Source organism: Mustela putorius, unplaced genomic scaffold (genome assembly GCF_011764305.1).
Source record: "Mustela putorius furo isolate JIRA1106 unplaced genomic scaffold, ASM1176430v1.1 tig00000487_pilon_pilon_pilon, whole genome shotgun sequence".
In the NCBI taxonomy this organism is placed as follows: Eukaryota; Metazoa; Chordata; class Mammalia; order Carnivora; family Mustelidae; genus Mustela; species Mustela putorius.
The window spans coordinates 539,115-559,906 of record NW_025421399.1 but is presented as its reverse complement, the minus strand read 5'-3'; the positions used below and the strand labels follow the sequence as shown (position 1 = coordinate 559,906).

Below are 20,792 nucleotides of genomic sequence, written 5' to 3'. Positions count from 1 at the left end.
TTCCTGTCAGTCACAGGCATCGCTCTACCCCTTGGGGGCAGACAGGGTGGGGGGTTATTCCCATTTTCCAGATTGGTAGACTGAGGCTGAGAGCAGCAGCTGGATTACTAAGTAAGCCACATACCTAATAGAGGAGGAATTATCCAGGCCCTGGGGAGTGGGGAGTGAGGTTGGATGTCGAGGACCGAGCTGCTGCTGTGTGTCACTGGATGCTCAGTGGCACTCCCCAGTAAAACTGAGTGTTAATGGCTCCATTGTCTTTTTGTGTATTCCGGCAATACACACACTGTAATTGACCATCTCAGCCATGGTTAAGCGGGCAGTTCTGTGGCCTGAAGTCCGTTCACGTATGGTGCCACCAGCATCGCCGTGCGTGCTCAGGACGGTTTCCATTTTGTAAAACCAAAACTCTAAATCTGTTAAACAGTTAACTCCTTCTGTCGTTCGGACTATCCTGAGTTCCTCATATATGTGGAAAGATGGCCCAACGTTAAGTTGGGAACCTGGCTCAGAGAGGTAGTCACACCCAGAGGTGGAGTCCAGCCCAGGCTTTTCCACTGGGCTGTACATGCCATCCCCAGGAGAGAAGGCCCCGGGGACGGCACGTCTGCAGTGGGCCAAGGACAGAAACTGGTACAGCGTCCTGGGCGTGCTGCCTGGGGCAGGGCCCTGGGCTGCAGCCTGGGCTGGAGCCAAACAGAGCTGGGTCCCCACCCTTGCCCAGCCTCCCCACCTGGGGCTAATGAGCCCAAGACCTTGAGCTCACAGGAGCTGTTTGCATTGAAAACAGGGATCTGTGACTGGGGCAGCTGCCACGCCAGATAGCGTGTGAGAGCCATCTCTCGAGGGGTGCTAGAGGGGAGTCAGGGTGCAGAAGAGGGGCTGGCTGGGGCCCAGCCCTTGCGCAGCCTGGGGCGATGGCGTGTAATCGTTCCCTTGTTAATTGCTGGGGCCGTGATGTCTGCAGAGGCTTTAATGAGCTGAGGCTGATCTGAGTTTGATTATTTTTCTTTCGGAGGAAAAGACAATACCCACCCACTCACGAGACAATACCGCCCTGTCTGCGCTCAGTGCTCAGAGGCCGGCTCATCCACCCCCACTCACCTCGGCCTGAGCTCCTTGTACCACCCCAGCTCGCAGGGGAACCGCAGGTCCTGAGCCCCACTGTCTGCTTCTTTAGAAGATAGGGAGGCAGGAGGAGGCAGGCTGGGGGCTCTCAGGCCTCTGGTGGAAGCTGAGAGTGCCCCTTGCCCCCGGAACATGCCACGGGTTTCACAGGTAGTAACTGATGGAGCCAGGATTTGAACCGCCGGAGGGACTCCAGAGCTCACTGCACGTCAGCTCTGGACCAAGTATCCTTCTGATTCTTCAGATCAGCTTTGCTTCCCTCCCTAGCACCCCCGCTCCCCTGGAGCCCTGGAGCCGGTGCTGGCTGGCCAGGATTTGTATATTATGTATCCCTGAAACAGGCCCCTGGTCATTCAGCTTCCCTCTCTGGCCTCAGCGTCCTTCTCTGAGAAGAGGTGTCTTCCAATCTGCCTGCCAGGCGTCCCCGAATCCTCCCTCCCAACACTCAGGCACATAGAGCCCTCGGAGTCAGGTCCCTCCCCAGCCCCAAAGCGCTTGATGGGACAAAAGGAGTTCATGTGGCCCTGCTCTGCAGGAACATGCCTCCCTCTGGAGAAGGCAGGGGTTTTCTGGACTGTGCTTCAGTCTTATCTGCAGAGGTTTGCCCCGACGCGTCCCGGGAGCAAGCAAAGGTTCAGGGACATGTGCGGTTGGCAGGTGGCGGGATTATCAATCAGCGCCTTGTCAGCCCTGAGCCTCCTGGCCTTTGTGAGAGTGCCAGGCCAACGGGGCTGGGGGCTGGGGGTGGGGGGTGGGGAAGGGGAAGAGGCTTGGCGGAGGAGAGTCCTGATCTGTCAGGGAAGTGACATGTGTAGGCCTCTCTGATCACCTTAGTTGGAAATTGACCCATGACCTCCCACCCAGCCTGTCCCCAGAAGCCCTGCAAAGCTTCCCCCCACTCATCCCCCCACCCCCAGGCCACTGCTTTCCCTGGAGTCTGAGAGTGGGACAACACAGAGCACTCTCCCCAAACTGAGAGAGGGGAGCTAGCCGCCTTGGGGGGAGGGTCCTGGCCTGGTGGCAGCAGAGAAGTCTGGTGAGGACAGATGGGGCCTGAGCTGCTCCACCCCTGGGAGCTGTAGGGTGACACGGCTTTGCTCCCCGCTACTCTCCCCACTACTCGCTACTCTCCAGGTTCTCCCAGAGTGTGGAGATAACCTGCCAGCGAAGTGTTAAAACCATGGCCCTGGGGGCAAAACACCATTCATTCTGAATCATCTCTTTTGTTGCATTGAAAAAAAAAAGAAAGAGAGACTCCACTTCAGCCTTGAAGAGGTGTGCAGGCAGTCCCGTTTGAACAAGGGAGTTGGCCTCCCTTTGGGGGAGGAGACGCGGTCCCACAACCCCCTCGGAGGGGTATATAAGGAGCCCCAGGCTGGGGGGTGACAGGGCAGCGCTCCGCTCTCAGCCCTGCCTCCTCCTCGCCAGCGCCTCTGTGCTTGCTGAGAACTCCCCAGCCACCCAGCCATGAGCACCACATTTCTGCAGACCTCTTCTTCCACCTTTGGGGGTGGCTCTACCAGGGGGGGCACCCTCCGGGTTGGGGGAGGCGGCTTTGGTGGGGGGAGTCTCTGTGGGGGCGGTGGAAGCCGCACTATTTCGGCTTCTTCTGCTAGGTTCGTCTCCTCGGGGTCAGGAGGGGGCTATGGGGGCGGCATGAGCTGCGGCTTCGGTGGAGGAGCTTGTAGTGGTTTTGGGGGTGGCCTTGGAGGTGGCTTTGGTGGGAGTTTTGGCGGTGGCTTCGGTGACTACGGTGGTGGTGATGGAGGCCTCCTTTCTGGCAATGAGAAGATCACTATGCAGAACCTCAACGACCGCCTGGCCTCCTACCTGGAGAAGGTGCGGGCCCTGGAGGAGGCCAACACAGAGCTGGAGGTCAAGATCCGGGACTGGTACCAGAAGCAGAGCCCCAGCAGCCCGGAGCGGGACTACAGCCCCTACTTCAAGACCATTGAGGAGCTCCGTGACAAGGTGAGTCCTCAGGTGGCAGGGAGACGGGAGCAGGTGGCTGGTGCGTGCCCAGGTCTGTAACATCAGCGCTCCAGTTGCCTCAAGGAAATGCTTTCCTGCCTGGGCAGTGAGTGTCGGTGTATAGCTTGGAGAGCAGGGAGCGCTTTCCCGGTGGGGATGCTGGCACACATCCGCTCCATCTGGTGGTGTGGGAAGATCCCAAGACTGGTCAGGACCAGGGGGTCCGAGGTGGGGGCAGTGACACACGCCAGCAGGGCTCTGCATCCAGTCCCTCTTTGCTTCTTTTGCAAGAATGGTTAAGTGTTGCCTCAGGAGCCCAGAAGGTCAGGACCACCTGCCTCACCCTTTGAGGATATCTTTGGTGCCCAAAGCAGTATTCGGGCTTAGAATACCTCGAACTCATGATGTGCTCTGCCTGTCACTTACTCACCCTTCCAGCCCACTTGGACCAGTTTCCTCAGCTGCAGCATGCCTTTCTGACCTGCCCTCTGGGGTTCTCCTGGCTGTGGGGATGTTCTGTGGGTCCATGGCTGTGTCCAGGTGTGCTGGAGTCCAGTGACCGGGGCAGGCTGGTGGACTATCCCTGAGAGGGCTATTGTTAGAGCCCCCTGAACCCCACCACAACCCCTCCTGGCCAGACAGTTCCCACGGGGGAGTCTGGGCACTCTGGATTCCTTGGTCTTTCACGGCCAAGGAAGGGTGGCGTGCAGGAACACCTCATGTGGGTACTTGAGGGGCGTCTGAACTCTGTCTTGGGGAGCCTACAGGCTTCTGGGTCTGGTGTCAGTGGGGAGACTGTCGGCCAGGGGTCTGACCTGGGGCACAGGGTGGGGAGACACCAGGCAAGACAGAACACTGCTCCAGGGGCCGACTCCCTGTCTCCTGCAGATCCTGGCGGCCACCATTGACAACAACCGGGTCATCCTGGAGATCGACAACGCCCGGCTGGCGGCGGATGACTTTAGGCTCAAGTGCGCTCCTGCCTCCTTTCCCCTCCTGGATACCCCGCCTCCCCGCCTCCCTTCTCGGCCTTCTTTCCTTCCTGCAGCTCCAACAGCCCCTTCCTTCCTCTGGGCTCCCTCTCTCTTCCCAGGTACGAGAACGAGCTGGCCCTGCGCCAGAGCGTGGAGGCCGACATCAACGGTCTGCGCCGGGTGCTGGACGAGCTGACCTTGGCCAAGACCGACCTGGAGATGCAGATTGAGGGTCTGAACGAGGAGCTGGCCTACCTGAAGAAGAACCACGAGGAGGTGAGGGTTGGCAGGGCTGCTGGAGGTGGGAGGCAGAGTGGGGCCCCGGCACCTCCTTCTAGTTAGCAGAAGGGCTTAGTGATTCAGATATGCTCCCCTCTAGCAAAACAGGGATCCCCATGGAGAACAAAGGGTATTATCCTTTGGGGACCCAGGACCCCTTTCCTTCTCAGATCCATAGCTGGGTCAGGGGGCCAGTGTGACCTGCTGTCTTGATTTGTGTCATGAGCTCAGACAGGGGGTTACACTGTCTTGAGGTCCTCCTGTAGCATCTGGCAAGGAAGAGAGGCCCTCAGAGCCAAGGGGCCCACGTGATTGAACCTCTTCACCTTCAGCAGGAAACAGAGGCTGGGGTGGGTACACAGGAATGCGAAGGGTGTGCAGTGAGTTAGGGACAAAGCCAGGATGGGCCTGTGGGAACCTAGGCTCCCAGCTCTCCCGTCAGCCCGCTGTCCCTAAACGGGCCCTGTCCACCCTGCAGGAAATGAAGGAGTACGGCAGCCAGCTGGCCGGCCAGGTCAACGTGGAGATGGACGCGGCACCAGGCGTGGACTTGACCCGCGTGCTGGCCGAGATGAGGGAGCAGTATGAGGCCATGGCGGAGAAGAACCGACGGGACGCCGAGGCCTGGTTCTTCAGCAAGGTGGGCCTGACCTCGCAGCCCTGCCCCAGCTCCCCAGGTCTCCTAGGATGCCTGTGGGCTTCATTAGTCTTGTGTGTGACCCACAGACAGAGGAGCTGAACAAGGAGGTGGCCTCCAACACAGAGATGATCCAGACCAGCAAGACGGAGATCACAGACCTGAGGCGCACGATGCAGGGGCTGGAGATCGAGCTGCAGTCCCAGCTCAGCATGGTAGGGCCACCTGCCCCCCCAGCTCACCTGCAGCCTGCCCCAGCCTGCCCCAGTGCCACCTGGCCTTTCCCATCATCCAGGGCTGGTTAAGTCTTGGGTTCCCAAGCCCCGGCCGAGGGGCTCCCCTGTCCTCCATTCAATGCTGGTTCACATGCTGCGGCAGCTTCTTTCCTGGCCTGATAAGTCTGTTGATCTGCTGCCCGCCCCCAGAAAACCGGGCTGGAGGGCTCACTGGCTGAGACGGAGTGCCGCTACGCCACACAACTGCAGCAGATCCAGGGGCTCATCAGCAGCCTGGAGGCCCAGCTGAGCGAGCTCCGCAATGAGATGGAGTGCCAGAACCAGGAGTACAAGACGCTGCTGGACATCAAGTCGCGGCTGGAGCAGGAGATCGCCACCTACCGCAGCCTGCTGGAGGGCCAGGACGCCAGGTGGGGGCGAGAGTGCAGGGGGGAGGGATGAGGGAGGGGCCGGCTGGTCTTCCCCGGACAGCAGTGGGACAGCGAAAAGGAAGCGGATGGGGTGTTAGTGTGATTCGGAATCTATCTGCTTGAGGGTGGCAGGTGTGGACAGGCTTTCAGGATGTCCCAGCCTCTAGAGAAGTCACATGTGCGGCTGGTGGTGGGGGCCGCTGGAGTGGATTGCTTGGCCAGCCACCGGGGACTCCCTTCCGGAGACCCGGGCTCACGCCCTTCTCTTACATCAGCTTCCCCTCTCTTTCAGGATGGCTGGCATTGGCGCCAGAGAAGGTAAGAAGGCTTCAGGCTTCCTGAGTGGGGTGGCAAGGGGGCTGTTGAAGCCACCGTTCCCTCTGGAATGGGCTGGAAGGAGAAAGACACCCAACATGCCAGTTGGGCAGGGACATGCCCATCTACATCTCTTCCACAGGGACCCTCTATCAGCCCCAGCAGAGTGGGGGTTAAAGATTTCTTGAGAACCTTTCAGCTTGAGCAGGCTTTGTCAAAGGAATAGCTTCCCAGGGCCCACTCAGGGCCCACCTTCTTGCATTTAATGCTAAGAGGCCCCCAGTCACTTCCTGTTCACTTGCAGTTAAATCCCTGGCTTTCTTGCTCACTGCGGGGCATAACTTGCTACCAGCTGCCTCTATGATGAGTGACTCAACACCAGACCTCCTGGCCACTCTGGAAGGATCGGCCAGTGGCCATTCTCCGGGGTGCTGTCCAGTTCTCCCTGAGCTTAGCCAAGGTCCTGGCTGCCTTGGGAGGGAGAAAAGTGAGGGTCCCCCACTCTGAAGCTTGCTCCTTCTTCCTACAGCATCCCTGGGAGGCAGTGGCGGCGGCAAAGTTCGCCTCAATGTCGAGGAGACAGTGGACGGGAAGGTGGTTTCTTCTCGCAAGAGAGAGGTCTGAGTGCCCGGTCTAGCAGAGATGTCCCTCGTCACCTCCCCGATTCCCAGGCTGAGTGGAGGACTGGCTAGAGGGGCCAGAAGAGCAAACCCTAGTCCCTGCTTTCAAAGGGTGAAGCTCTCTTTGTTGAGTGCTCCCCCTCCCACTCCCCTCCAGCTCTCCCCATCTGCTTTTGAGCAGCAACCGGCAGGAAGCCGCTGGATTGTGTAACAAGGTTGTTTGTGCCATGTGTCCATGCAATAAAGAATTGCTTTTCCTTTTGCAAATATCTTTGGTAGTATGTCCAGTTTTTCTTGTTGGGGACCTTGTGGGTCTAGGACTCACAGGCTGACATCTCTTTTTACTTTGGCTTTTTCCCTGTATGGTCCTAATTCACTCTTTGGGGTGCCTAGGGCACCTAGGACCAACTCAGGCTGCACAGGTGACTTGCTGTTCTGGCTTATTCCAACCAGTGATCATGGAAGCAGGAGTTGGGGTTGTCCTCAGAACATCTGGGTGCACCCAACACTGTACTTGTCGCTTTGAACAATTATTTACCAAACAATTGACTGTATAGATTGTATTGGTTCACCCTTGTGTGGGTTGGCACTGTGCTAGGCAACCCCACCCATGGGTCTTGTTTAATGTGATTGTGGGTGGTCAGGATTTATGATTCCCATCTGAGAGATGAGGAAGTCAGAGAGGTGAATGACTTTGCCAGGGACCTCATGGATTATAGTGAACAACAGGGCTGGGACTGGCCCCATATCTGCATGACTCAAAGTCCACCGCTTGTTCCGGGAGCCCAGGCCTTAGCCCTTCACAGGTCATTGCCAGGACCTTCCTCCTTATTTCTGGCCCTCCCACATGTGTTCCTAGAACCTCCCTTTTTTCCCCCTCCAGGCACACCTGACCTCCAGAGTGACTGAGCCACCCAACATCTCTGCCTTCTGCAAAGAGGGACCTTATCCACCCTCTCACCCCCTGAAGTCACAATCTCCTTCCCATAAAGCAATTAAGGGGAAATCAGAGGGAAAGACACCAACTCCAGGAAGCCCTCCAAGATTTTTCCAAGCTTAAGTCCAAAGAAACATCAACCCCTATTGTCCTCCTCAGTCCAAACCCTGATCCCCCATACCCAGCATCTCTGACCTTGGGCTCACTGGAGCAGCCACATTCACACACACTTAATTTGCTGCCTCAGGTCTGACACTGGTTCCTCAGGGATTCATAACCCCAGACAGAGGGCAAGGAATGAGGAAGCCGAGAACTCTCGGTGCTGTGGCTGGGCTAGGCTCTGGTGAGGACTGAGGGGAGAGGGAAAACCGGTTTCTTAGTCCTGCTGGGAAGAGGAGGTTGGAGGTTCCTCTCTTCTCCTGAGAGTCAGATCATTTTCGGGGGGAGATTCAGGCCCTCTGAGAGGGCCTCCATGAGTCTTGCTGGGTGAAACTCCTTGTCCAGCAATCCTGTTTGGAGAGGGCAGGGCACCTGTTTTTTTTTTCTGGGGAAGATTTAATCTAGAATACATCTCCTGAGTACACACTCTGAGGCCAGACTTCTCTGGGGCTGGAGGAACAAAACAGAACTTATTAAACATCTACACTATGCAGGGCTCTGGGCAGAGCATTCAATGGATAGCATCTGATTTGCTCCCCCAGAGGTTTTGTAAAAGTGTGGTATTGAGGGCATGAGCCAGGAATCCGTGAGGCTAGGCCTGGGACTGGTCTCTCTGCGTTCAAACCTTTGCTTTTTCCTGGATGTCGTGCAGGTCACGGAAACTGGCAACATATTTCTTTCTTTTCCTTCTTTCTTTCCTTCCTCCTTCCTTCCTTCCTTCCTTTAAAGATTTTATTTATTTATTTGACAGAGATCACAAGTAAGTGGAGAGGAGGGTGGGGGGGGGAAGCAGGCCCCCTGCTGAGCAGAGACCCCCCCCCCCCCAATGTGGGGCTGGATCCCAAAACCCCAGGATCATGACCTGAGCCAAAGGCGGAGGCTTTAACCCACTGAGCCACCCAGGTGGCTCTGGCAACATCTTTCTTAGGAGGGTGTGTTAATCTGAAGCCCCTTTCTTCACCTCTTGGGAAGCCTGTTCAAATGTCATCCAGCCATTACTGCTAAAAAGATCATTCTCAGTCTCTCGCAGACAGGGCTTAAGCTCCTGCTGAAGCTGTCATGTCCCTGACATCCTGAAAACGGCCAGACCCCTTCCTGGGTCTCCCAGGCCCAACGGCCTGATTGCTGCTCCTGCTTCACTGGCCTCCGGGGCTCTCTTGAGGAGTCTCAGATCTTCAAAGCAACCCACCAAGGGTTTCCTCAGCCCGTAGTTTGCCAAAATAACCTCTGCAAAGCTGCAGAGACGCAAGGTGGGGTTCCCCCCCTCATCCAGCGGGCTTTCTCTCAGGCCAGACCCTGGGCTGGAGAGGGGAAGCTGCTTCTGTTCCTTGGAGGGCCCATTCCTGCTCTCCAGGGATCCTGGGGTCCGAGAGAGGTCCTTGGACTTGCTGTATCCTGTTTCCTGCCTGACCCTGGAGAGAGACGCTCACACCCCAAGATAGCTTGTTCCTGGCTGAGCCCTTTAAATAGTCTTTGGGCAGAGATGGCCCGCCTTCTGCCTGCCCCTGGGCTGAGGTCAGGCTTGGTTTCCAACCAATCTGGGAAGCAGGCAGAGAGAGGCTAGCTTTGGGGCCAGGCATTAGGGACGTAGGCTAGTCTCAGGCGAGGCTAGTCTTCCCAGAGGAGGCACAGGGACATGACTACGCAGCTCCCTGGGGACTTTGCCAGGTCCCTGACCCTCTCCAGGTCTCAGTGTCCTCAGCTTTAAACTGGGGAGGCTGGCTGGACCAGACTCAAGGTTCTCTATGAGTTCATCTGTATCGTGGGACCTCCGAGGGGAACCTGGCCTGTGAGATCGGTGACAGCAGGGGCAGTGTCTTCTCCTTGCACTTCTGAGCTCTCGGAGTGGGAGCTTCATAAATATTTGTTGAATTAATGCATGACCTTGCTTCTCCTTTGTTTTTTCCTGCCTTAGACATGGCTCTGGACATTCCCTAGTGTGGGCCTGTATTTGGGTGAGTGTGGGCCTGGTGGTCACCTGTCCCTGCACAGGCAGCTGACAGCATAGGGGGAAATCAGGGGTTGGCAGCTTCTTCCATGAGATTTGCGGCGCGGATGACCCCACTGGATACTTGTCTGGGTCCCCATCTCCTCTCCCCTAAAGCCAGCAAAGTCTCCCTGAACCTGCTTCTTAGGCATTTGATAGCTTCCCTCTGCCAGGAGTAGTATTAGGGGCTGCTACTCAAAGACCTTTTCCTCAGGGAATGTAAAGCTGAGTTGGGGAAATAAGATACGAATGCCACCAACTGTCACTTGTCTGGTCCTTGTGGGCACCTTGCTGGCTGAAGGGACCAGAGAGGGAAGCACAGCAAACTGGCCCAGAACGGAGGCCCAGGACAGGTCACGACCCTAGGATGAGTTTGAAATTCCTCCTTTGTAAAAGGAAGAGCCTGGCAAGTTTTCCCACAAGTCAGGCGCTTCTCCAATGCTAACTCATCTAATGTCTGGTTTTCAGCTGTGGCCACCAAACCACTGAAAGGTTGAGTAACTTTCCCAGGGTCACACAGCCAGTCGATGGCAGATACAGGGTTGAAACTCAGTTCCACCTAATTCAAAGCCTCTGACAACCTCCCTGGGTTCCTGGGAACCCCGGGTGGTGTAAAGGATTTTAGAAAGCTGGGGATTATAGGTATGTGAAGACTGGGGGCCTTGACACTTGGCAGGAGAAGGCTGCTGAGTACTGCTATGGGAAGCAGGTGTTTCTGAGGGTGAGGGTGGCTGACCAGATGGCCCAGCTTCACTGTCTGGGGAAGGTCTGCTTTTCATGAGTGGCTCCTTTTCTCCGTGGGGGAGCCTCGAAACATTTTGGGAGGTGGGTCAGCCATCCTGGGCTCTAGACCCTATGTGGTCTAGGGAAACAGGAGGGAGGGAGGAGCCCGATCCAAGAGCCAATCGAGGGTCCCTGAATTCAGAGCTGGGGGGACAGGATTGAAGCCTCAGCTGGGCAGGTGAACAATCTGGCAACTTTGGACAAGTCCTTGAGAACCAGAGACCCAGCAAGGCATTGCACAGGAAGACTTAGAAATCATTCAACATAAGGCCCCCGGGGAGCTGGTGGTAGAGATGGAAAGCCGCATCTTTCTCCTTGCTTCCTACTGCCTTGGGCCTTGGCATTCTGGGTCTGGCACAACTCTGTCTTTGACATTCTGCACTGAGTACCTCGCAAGCCCCCAAGCTTTGGAGCTCACAGTAGGACAGATAGAAGTCAGGCTGCTCCGTCAGGCCTTCAGCTGCACAGGCCCAGCTGCTGTGGGAAACAGGACCCTCTAGCTGCTGGGCCTGCAGTGTCAGGAAACCTGGGAGCATGGTGGGTGACAGAGGACACTCCTGCTTGGGTGGGGTGGCGCTGAGGCTGGCCTGAAGGGGGGTTAGCAGGCAGGCGGGAAGAAGGATGCAGACCCTGGAGCCAGAGGTTTGCATCTTGGGCAAGGAATTTAGACTTTTCTGGGTTTCAGCGTCCTCAGGTGAAAAGGGGTTGTGCCCAATGCCATAGGGTTCTTTTGAGGTTACACAGGTAGAGTGTCTAACACAGCATTCAAGAAATATTAGCTAATGTCATCTTATTATCTTTAAAAAATACAGAATGTAACATTCAGAGATCATCTACCGAGTTCACATCAAGGCTCCAAGGCACCATTAGTCGGGGTAGAGAGAGCCAGAGACGAGCTTTGAACCTTGCCTTCATGGTGACCTTGAGCAAGTAACTCAGCCTCCCCGAACCTCAGCTGTAAGATGGGGCCAAGAACACCCCTTGCCCACTGTCGTGAGGACCCAGTGACAGTGTGAGAAGCCCGCCTTGTTTGTGGGGCTGCTCACACATGTGCTTCCCCTCCTCTTACGACGTTGGTGTGATTTTGTCAGAAACCAAAGAAGGGGGTCTCTGCCCCAGGACTTTTTTCCTGCCCCATCAGGAGCAGGGCCAGGAGCGGTGAAACTGGGGCCCCAGGATGGGTCCTTGCACAGCTTCCTCCAGAAGGGCCCTGGGGTTCACCGTGGGTCAGAGGAAGACATTCCTGTGTTATGCACTGTAAGTGCCTGCTCAGGGAGGGGACGGGAGGGGAGGGGAGAGACCGTGCCCTGACCCTGCAAGGGAGGCATGTCGCCACCCCCCTGTGTTTGTACTACTGGGACTTTGGAGGATCTGGGGCATTGTTCCTCTAAGAGGCGTTGGTCTCAGCCCACTGTCAGCCCTGGGGGGGAGGATCGTCACTCCAGGCCTGGCAGGTTTTATTAATCACCTTTTTGTCAGTTTTGATCCTCTACTGAGAGCGAGAAGAGAGGGAGAGCCTGAGAGCTCCTGCTTTGGGCTGAATCACACAGCTTTTCAGAGAGAGGGAGCGCTGAGCTGTCAGTTTGGGGCAGGAGGGCTGGGCAGGGTCAGAGGTCAGCCTGAAACCCTGGCTTCCCTGTGAGACCCCAAGCATGCCGTGGCCCCCTCCCTGGTGCTGACAGCTGCTGGATGAAACACAGGCCTCCTTCCCTCCCTGCAGAAGACGAAGGGCAGGAAAGCCCTGACTCTGAGCCTTGTTTCCTGGCTTGCTGAATCAGCAAAGGGGTTCTCGGGATCACTTCGAGCCTGGGTCACCCTACCCTAGTCCTTAGCCTGGTGCAGACCCCCTGGCTGCTGTGGGCTAGCAGGCTGCCCCTGAGAGGCCATTCATGGTAAGTTTGGCCGCCTTGGTGAGTGGGAGTTGGAGCCTGAGTCCAGAGTTCTCTATTCTTAGCCCTGGAAACTTCTCCATTTAACTTGGGCTCTGAGAGGCCACCTCTAGGCCCTTTTATTCGGGCCTGAAGCCTTCTCTGGCAGGGAGATTAAGCAGTCCTTGAGTTTTAGCTACATCTGAGGCTCCTCGGCAGAGACTATATCCTCCCATGTGGCTCTTGGTCAAGCGCTCACAAGCTGGACAGGTGTTCCGTGACCGGGGGGCTAGAAGGAGCCCTGTTAGGCATTCCAAGACTTCCTTTCCAGGCTCAACCATGCCTCGAAGGCAGCTGATATGAGGGTATGATTGAACCCCGGGGGCAGTCTGATCCAGCCCTTCTCAACTCCATACCATTGACCTTCCGGGCTGGGGAATTCTTTGTTGTGGGGGCTGTCCTGGGCATGGCAGGATATTTAATAGTATCCCTGGTCTCTGTCCTCCAGATACCTGTGGGATCCCCCTGTTGTTGCAACTGAAATGTCTCCAGGCATTGTCAAACGTTCTCTAGGGAGAAAAAGAGCTCTTAGTCGAGATCTTCGAATTAATCTAGGGGGGCAGAAGTGGGAATCGTGGTCTCGTTAGAGGCAGGGGGTGTAGGTAATTGACTGGGAAAGGGTACAGGGAGCTTTATGGAGCGCTGCAAATGTTCTGGGTGCTGGGTACGCGTGTTTGAGGCTTCCTACATAGGTAAGTATGCATAGAGTTGGACACTAACAGTTTGTACAATTTACCGTATGAATTATATACCTAGAAAAGGAGTCTTTGTGTCAGTGTGAACCCAACTTGGGTTTTAGTCCTGACTACTCTTAAGCCTTGATTTCCCCCTGTGTAAAATGGGGTAGTTGTAGGACCTGCCTCACCAGTTTGCTACAAAGATTGAATGACACAGCGAGTATATGTAGCTCTGTGCCTGCTTATGGTGAGGGGTCTGAGTGTGTTCTCTGTCATGTTATGATGTGCCGGGCTGCTTGCTTCTGTATTCTGTGCCTCAGTTTCCCCCGCTGTGTTAGAAGGTCCCTAAGTTCCCTTGTCACTGGGACTTTATCGGATTGTCTTGGCGCTCCCCCGTTGCCCGCCATCAGCCTAAACAGCTACAAGGGGGTCAATTCTACAGGACCAAGCCAAGTTTGTCCACAGATTCGCTGGGAGCACCGGAGTAGGAGAAATGCTAAGAAGGATGTAGAACATCTTAGTCTGAGGGTTTAGAAATAGAAAGAAGGGGGCTGAGGGCTGCCCAGTGTAGGAGAGATGTCCCTCGTCACCTCCCCGCTTTCCAGGCTGAGTGGAGGACTAGTAGAGGGGCCAGAAGAGCAAACCCTCTGTCCCCATTCTAGTACTGGGTGGAGCTGAGAGCCTGTGGAGTGAGCTCCCTAAGTGCAGAGCTGAAGTGGAATTCAGCTGTCAAAAGGGTAGTCTCAGGCAGAACACTGTGCCCTCTGAATCATCCCTTTTGTTAAGGATTTAAAAAAAAAAAAAAAGCCACCCCCAAAGGCACAACCCACCTTGGAGAGCAGAGGTAACTGGGCTTGTGGGAAACAGAGTGCAGCTGGCAGCAGTCAGAGGGTGGGGAAGGGAGGAGAGAAGATGGGGCGATTGTTCAACCTGCTGGAGGACAGTATAAAAGGCACCCACTCTGGGGAAGAGCCACAGTCTTCGGCCCAGGCCAAGCCCCGCTCCTGTCCACACCTGCTGCTTCTTTTGCTCTCACCATGAGCTGCCGCCTGCAGAGCTCTTCCGCCAGCTATGGTGGTGGTTTTGGGGGTGGCTCTTGCCAGCTAGGAGGAGGCCGCAGTGTCTCTGCCTGCTCAACCCGCTTTGTCTCTGGGGGCTCAGCTGGGGGCTATGGGGGCGGCATGAGCTGTGGCTTTGGTGGAGGGGCTGGTAGTGGTTTTGGAGGTGGCTTTGGAGGTGGCCTTGGAGGTGGCTTTGGAGGTGGCCTTGGCGGTGGCTTTGGTGGGGGTTTTGGCGGTGGCTTTGGTGACTACGGTGGTGGTGATGGAGGCCTCCTTTCTGGCAACGAGAAGATCACTATGCAGAACCTCAACGACCGCCTGGCCTCCTACCTGGAGAAGGTGCGGGCCCTGGAGGAGGCCAACACAGAGCTGGAGGTCAAGATCCGGGACTGGTACCAGAAGCAGAGCCCCAGCAGCCCGGAGCGGGACTACAGCCCCTACTTCAAGACCATTGAGGAGCTCCGTGACAAGGTGAGTCCTCGGGTGTTGGCGAGCTTTCTTCCTGCAGGGCAGAGCTGCAAAGGCCAGGGAACACGGCATCCCAAAGGACCAGAAGATGGAGTGTGGTGGAATCCTCACCCCGCCTTTGGAGGAAAATTCTAGTCTTTTACTACCAAGCGTCTCTACTCCTGATAAGCTTTCTTTCTTTCTTTCTTTTTTTTTTTTTTTAAAGATTTTATTTATTTATTTGACAGAGAGAAATCACAAGTAGACGGAAAGGCAGGCAGAGAGAGAGAGGGAAGCAGGCTCCCCGCCGAGCAGAGAGCCCGATGCGGGACTCGATCCCAGGACCCTGAGATCATGACCTGAGCCGAAGGCAGCGGCTTAACCCACTGAGCCACCCAGGCGCCCCCTGATAAGCTTTCTTAGGCCACTGCTCCGCAAACGCGTTCTTTTACTGTTATTACTCACGTCAACATTTTTACTGCTTCCTAAACAGTTATGTTATTATTAATGACTTGATCCCTATAATTCCAACCCACGGAGATGTTTGGAAACCATGACAGTTTTAAAAACCATGAAGAATGACTCAAATCAGCAGAGAAAGGAATACTGGTCTGGGAATACTAGTTGATTTTGTAGGGGTCCCATTTAAACTGTTATTCTCAGCTGGCTAGGAGGAGCAGGAGGGGGAGGCAGAGGCCCAGGCCGTGCTAAGCTGAGCTGAGATTGCTTCATCAAGGCCTGTCTGTCATGCTGGGGTCCCAGCTTGTTGGAACAGAAATCCACCAGCCTGGGCTGGGTCCCAGCTATGTGGGGTGGGTTTTAACTGCTTCGGTATATGAGAGTTTAGACAAGGAATTCAAATGGACGGGAGTGTTTATTGGCTCTCTCTTCTGCTCAGCCAGGAGGCCAGCTCCAGTGAGCTTACTATGAGCTGTGTGGACCCAGGCTGACCCCCTCCTGACTTTAAGGAGAAGGCTGTCCCAATGGTGAGCTAGAGAGGTCGCTAGTCCGAGGCCTTCAAGACATGACTAACCAAAGAAGTCCTGGGCAGGGTCATTCCCCTGAAATGTACATTCCGATCTTCCCCATCATGAGCAGGCATAGATAGAATGTCAGAGTGACAGACTCAGAGGAGGGACCTGCTCTGCCCCTCACTTCACCGAGCTCAGAGAGCAGGGCCTTATCCCGGTGCCTTATCAGGCACCCAGGTGTCTGAGGTCAACAGCCCTGCCTGTGTTTTCTCTTTCTCCTCCTCCAGCTCTTGGACCCTCCCGTGATGACCCTTTGTATTTTGCAGATCCTGGCGGCTACCATCGACAACAACCGGGTCATCCTGGAGATTGACAATGCCCGGCTAGCGGCGGATGACTTCAGGCTCAAGTGAGTTCCTCGTCCCCACTGGTCTTTCCAAACTGTCTTTTATTTGAGACAGAGGCTCATCTGAATACTGAAATCGGAGCATCCCAGGCATGAAGGTCTTGGAGACTCCAGTGCAGAAGTAGGGGAGGGTCTAATATCATTTCTGTGTAGCTTTTCCAACAACAACAACAACAACAACAACAACAAAAATCCTTTAGGTACGAGAATGAGCTGGCCCTGCGCCAGAGCGTGGAGGCCGACACCAATGGCCTGCGGCGGGTGCTGGATGAGCTGACCCTGTCCAAGGCCGACCTGGAAATGCAGATTGAGAGCCTGAACGAGGAGCTGGCCTACCTGAAGAAGAACCACGAGGAGGTGAGGGTCGGCAGAGGCTGCCATGGCTGAATCACCTCTAGTGAGAAAGGGGAACAGCCAGACTTAGCCTTCTGCTGGGTGACCCGGAAGCACTTCCCGGAACATGCTGGAAGCCCTCAGAGCTGAGGAGGAGGAGGACGGGCGGGGAGCATCATGTGTATTCCTCTTCTGTCGCTGTAGGAGATGAAGGAGTTCAGCAGTCAGGTGGTAGGCCAGGTCAACGTGGAGATGGACGCCACCCCGGGCATTGACCTGACCCGCGTGCTGGCCGAGATGAGGGAGCAGTATGAGGCCATGGCGGAGAAGAACCGGCGGGATGCCGAGGAATGGTTCCACAGCAAGGTGCCCAGCCCTCTTACCCCACGGAGCCGGGGGCTGCCAGGGCCTTCCACGGGGCTCCTCCATGACCTTTTTCCTGCTCTAATTTCAGAGTGCAGAGCTGACCAAGGAGGTGACCTCTAGCACTGCCATGATCCAGACCAGCAAGACAGAGATCACGGAGCTGAGGCGCACACTCCAGGGCCTGGAGATCGAGCTGCAGTCCCAGCTCAGCATGGTACACCCGAGGCCCTCCGTCCGGCAGCCACCGCCTCTCAAACTTAGCCTGGCCAGGCTCCCCTCATTGCTTCTTTATCGCCCCCCCAGAAAGCCGGGCTGGAGGGCACCGTAGCAGATACGGAGTGCCGCTATGCCACGCAGCTGCAGCAGATCCAGGGGCTCATTGGCAGCCTGGAGGCCCAGCTGAGCGAACTCCGCAGTGAGATGGAGTGCCAGAACCAGGAGTACAAGACGCTGCTGGACATCAAGTCGCGGCTGGAGCAGGAGATTGCCACCTACCGCAGCCTGCTGGAGGGCCAGGATGCCAGGTAGGGGCCTCTCAAGTCTCCCTCTTGGGAATGTGACCACAGGGCCCTTGGACAGCCGAGCGGGCAGGGCCTTAGGGATCAGGTCCTCATGACCCTCCCAGAAGTGGACCTTCTGAGCTTAGACTGGATGCAGATCCAGGACCAGAGCTCCCTGTTTTCTAGAATCAGGCTGTGGGGCATTTCCTCAGCAGGCCGCAGGGTCTGTCCCTTTAAACTCTGTAGCTTGGGCCTTTGGATTAGATGGGCAGGAATAGGGACCACGGACAGAACATCTCATATTGGAAGAATATTACCTTGGGTTCAGGTCAGCTGAACAAAGCTATGAATATGGTGATTTAACTCCCTTCAGACTGTTTATACGGACCAGGCCAACCTTGTGGGCCCAGGGAGAGGGATTGTGGGAAGGGAGTGGTACCAAATGGACCAGAAGGAGGACAAAACTTCCAACAAATGTGCTGGATTTGGGGCCCGAGACAGACAGCGGACAGGCCTGGCAGGTACCAGCTGCTGCCCCTTTGGCTAAGGGCAGAGTTGGTAAAAAAGCCCAACTCAGGGGCTCTGAAGGATGATCTGAGTTGCTCCCCTGGGGACAGGTGAGCCACTGTCCTCTGGTGCCTTCTGCTCACATGACCTCTCTTCTCTCTCCCAGGATGGCTGGCCTGACCTCCTCAGGAGGTAAGGAGACAACCCCAGGGGAGGGTGGGGAGGGATGAGTCGGGCTCCTGTTCACTGCCCTGGGGGGCTGGGAGATAGGCTGTGCTGGACTCCCCAGTGTAGGGAGGGAGGGAGAGGGCTCTGCGGGACGTGGCCATTTGCTCGTCTCTTTTCTTTGCAAAATAGCTAGGTCTGCCCACTGGGATATATCCCACTGGCATATTTTGGAAGGAACTAGCTTTGGGGACAATAACATGAATCCCTATCAACTGACCTTCAACTTGACCCATGAGGGGGGCTTGGGGCTCTCCTGGGGGACCCTGACCTGCCGAGGTGGGTCTTCTCCAGCTTAAGTATGTCTTGCCTCCTCCATGTCTCAGGGAACTCCAGCGTCACAGTCACCACCACCAGCAGCAACTCTTCCGGTCGCCGCACTTCAGGCACCGGTAGGCTTTAAATCCACTCGGCATCTTCTCCCTCTGTCTTCAGCATCCAGAGGAGAGAACTGATGGGTCCCCGCTGGAGAAAGGGGGAGACCGCAGGATGCTCCCTGGCCCCGCACTTTCCTGAGGGCGGGCGCTCCCTGCTTCTCTCCCCGTGGGCTTCCTCTTCTCCCTTACCTGGTTCCTCAGGCTTCTCAGCTTCTCTACTAAAAAGAAAAGATAATTCAATAAAGTTTCCTGCTTTTTTTTGCAACTGTATTTTGATTCCGGTCTGGTCTCTGAGGGTAGCACCTGCCAAGGTCCTGATCTGGGGCGGTGGGTGAATGGGTGCCGTTGGCTGGGTGCCCCCCCCCCCAACAAGTCTGGCCCAGGGAGCTCCTGGCTGGAAAGGACACAAGGCACCCGGACCAGCCATCGGGGCTCATCGATGATGGTGCTCAGCAAACACAGACAAATGGGGTGAACTGGAGACATGGGGGAACACGTGATCCAGTTCTACACCTTGTAGAACATACGTCAGCAACGGGTTCTGTCAGGTGATGGGGAGATGTGGGAAAGAGGCACAGAGGGCTCTGTGGCAAGCTTCAAGGAGCCAGTGCAGGGCTGATTGAAGGAGGAGACAGGAGACCCAAGACAATTACCCCAGGCCCAGCATTCTGCCTCCTTGCTTTCTGCAGAGCCCTTCCTCCTTTTCTTTCTTTCTTTTTTTAAAATTATTTATTTATTTGAGAGAGAGAGAGAGAGCATGCACACACATGAGTGGGGGTAGGGGCAGTGGGAGAGGCAGACTCCTGCTTGAGCAAGGACCCTCATGGACCCTGGGATCATGACCTGAGCTGAAGACAGACGATCAACTGACTGAGCCACCCAGGCTCCCCCAGAGCCTTTTTCTTTTAAGATGAGGGACATCCAGACCTTCAGTTGCCCCTAGCTCCTGGCCTACCCCAGCACTCAATGCATCAGCCACATGACTCAATGAGAAGCCTCCATCTGAGCTGACCTTCCTCCCCAATTCCCCTCCGCAGCCCAGTGCCCCTGCCTCTCTCGGCCCAGCTCAGACTTGCAACCTCCTCTTGCTTGGCTCACTCCTTACATGGAATCTGATCCTCTGAGTTCTGGCACAGGCAGACTTTTTCCTTTTCACTCTTCCCTTGGCCCATCTGGAACATGTTCTTGGTCACAACTGTCAAAACATTCTGATGACACGCCAGGGAGGCCCCTTTCCTCCGCGCCAGACTCTCAGGCCCACTACACTGGCCGTTGCCTCCTCAGATCTACTTGTCGGAAGGAGCACCCCTCATCCTCCCAGATCTGTGCCTTCCTGGTCCCCCATTCCAGAGGACCTGGTAACCCAAGCCAGGAGCCCAGTAGTCACCTTGGTCTCTTCAATCCCTACTTCCCTTCCAAGTTCATCCTGTGGTTGCTGTTAGCTATAATGTCCTCACAGCCTCCCTGGCCTCCCTGTCTCCAGTCTGAACTTCTCCTGCATCTCTGCTCCACACTCCAGTGCGGACGATTGCTGGAAATGGAAAGTCTTCCTCCTGGCCTAGCAAAGCTTCCGTAGCTACCCCCCACCCCCGCCACGGAGGAAAACACCAACTCCTCCCTGGCAGAGGGTCCCCGGGCCTCTTCCTGCCTCTCTCCAGCTCTGAATTCTATAATTGCCTCCCCACTCTCTGCTGTCCTGCCAGGGCAAACCGCTCTCGGTGACCCAGCCATGTGGCTGGGAACCTTGGGCCCTTGTTCTGTGAGTGATCTCGGTCTGACCTTCCTGCACTCTTTCTCTCTGGATCCCCATCTTAGTGTTATTGGAGATGACCAGGTTTTTATTCAACATTCTGCCTGAGATGAACAGCCCCTCCCCTGTGGCCCCCGGAGAGCGTGGGGTGTGTTCAGGTGTGTGCAAGCCTGCGCTTGTACAGTGTTGACCCTGGGCTCGGAGGGCCCGGCTGTCTCTCTGTCTCAGGGCTGCTCTGCTGCCGGGGTTCAGCCCCGCTAACCAGCAGGAGGCACAGACAATGAACTGGGCAGTGTCTGTTTCCATTATGGGGTTTAGGCCAGAACGTGGGTGGGCTCTGCCACCCCTGCCAGCTGTCCCCTTTCCCTGCCCCTCCTCATTTTCTCTCTCTTCCCTCTCCGGCCTCCTGCCCAGTTTACTCCCCTCATTCTCTGCCCTTCTTCTCCTCCTCCAATCCCCAGACTGTTGTGGGCTCAGCTGGCTGGCTTTGTCCCGCAGGGGTCCCTCAGACACGGCCCACCCCGGCTGACTAAGTCAGATGGTTTCAGATCCCACCTCCAGCAGAACAGGCAGGGCCGGGTTCTAGCTCCCATGCCTAGAACTGTGCTCGAGCTGAGGTGGGTGTCAAAGAGAAACAGGACCTGGTCTCCACTCCTCACAGCTTTGTACCTTGTCTGCGATTCAGTTTCGTCAGCTGCTGTTTGTTGAGTGCCTGCTGTGTGACAGGTCCGGTGTGGGGACCTGGAGAGAAGAACAGAGGTGGCGTCTGTCGTCAAGGAGCTCATGGACTGACTGACGGGACAAAGGG

General features: G+C 56.1%; 2 protein-coding genes across 2 annotated transcripts; both read left to right on the top strand.

Annotated features, from left to right (window-relative positions):
• The first annotated feature begins 2,500 nt into the window (after positions 1 to 2,500).
• KRT15 (keratin 15) lies at positions 2,501 to 6,837 on the top strand. The gene is made up of 8 exons (XM_045080687.1): positions 2,501 to 3,099; positions 3,988 to 4,070; positions 4,193 to 4,349; positions 4,831 to 4,992; positions 5,079 to 5,204; positions 5,415 to 5,635; positions 5,928 to 5,953; positions 6,480 to 6,837. The coding sequence occupies exons 1-8, from the start codon at positions 2,596 to 2,598 to the stop codon at positions 6,572 to 6,574; spliced, it is 1,374 nt and encodes a 457-aa protein (XP_044936622.1). The 5' UTR covers positions 2,501 to 2,595; the 3' UTR covers positions 6,575 to 6,837.
• Positions 6,838 to 13,978: 7,141 nt separating this feature from the next.
• On the top strand, positions 13,979 to 18,504 carry LOC101680039 (keratin, type I cytoskeletal 13). Its single transcript, XM_045080684.1, has 8 exons — positions 13,979 to 14,573; positions 15,847 to 15,929; positions 16,127 to 16,283; positions 16,464 to 16,625; positions 16,714 to 16,839; positions 16,929 to 17,149; positions 17,799 to 17,824; positions 18,184 to 18,504. The coding sequence occupies exons 1-8, from the start codon at positions 14,079 to 14,081 to the stop codon at positions 18,258 to 18,260; spliced, it is 1,347 nt and encodes a 448-aa protein (XP_044936619.1). The 5' UTR covers positions 13,979 to 14,078; the 3' UTR covers positions 18,261 to 18,504.
• Positions 18,505 to 20,792: the final 2,288 nt, after the last annotated feature.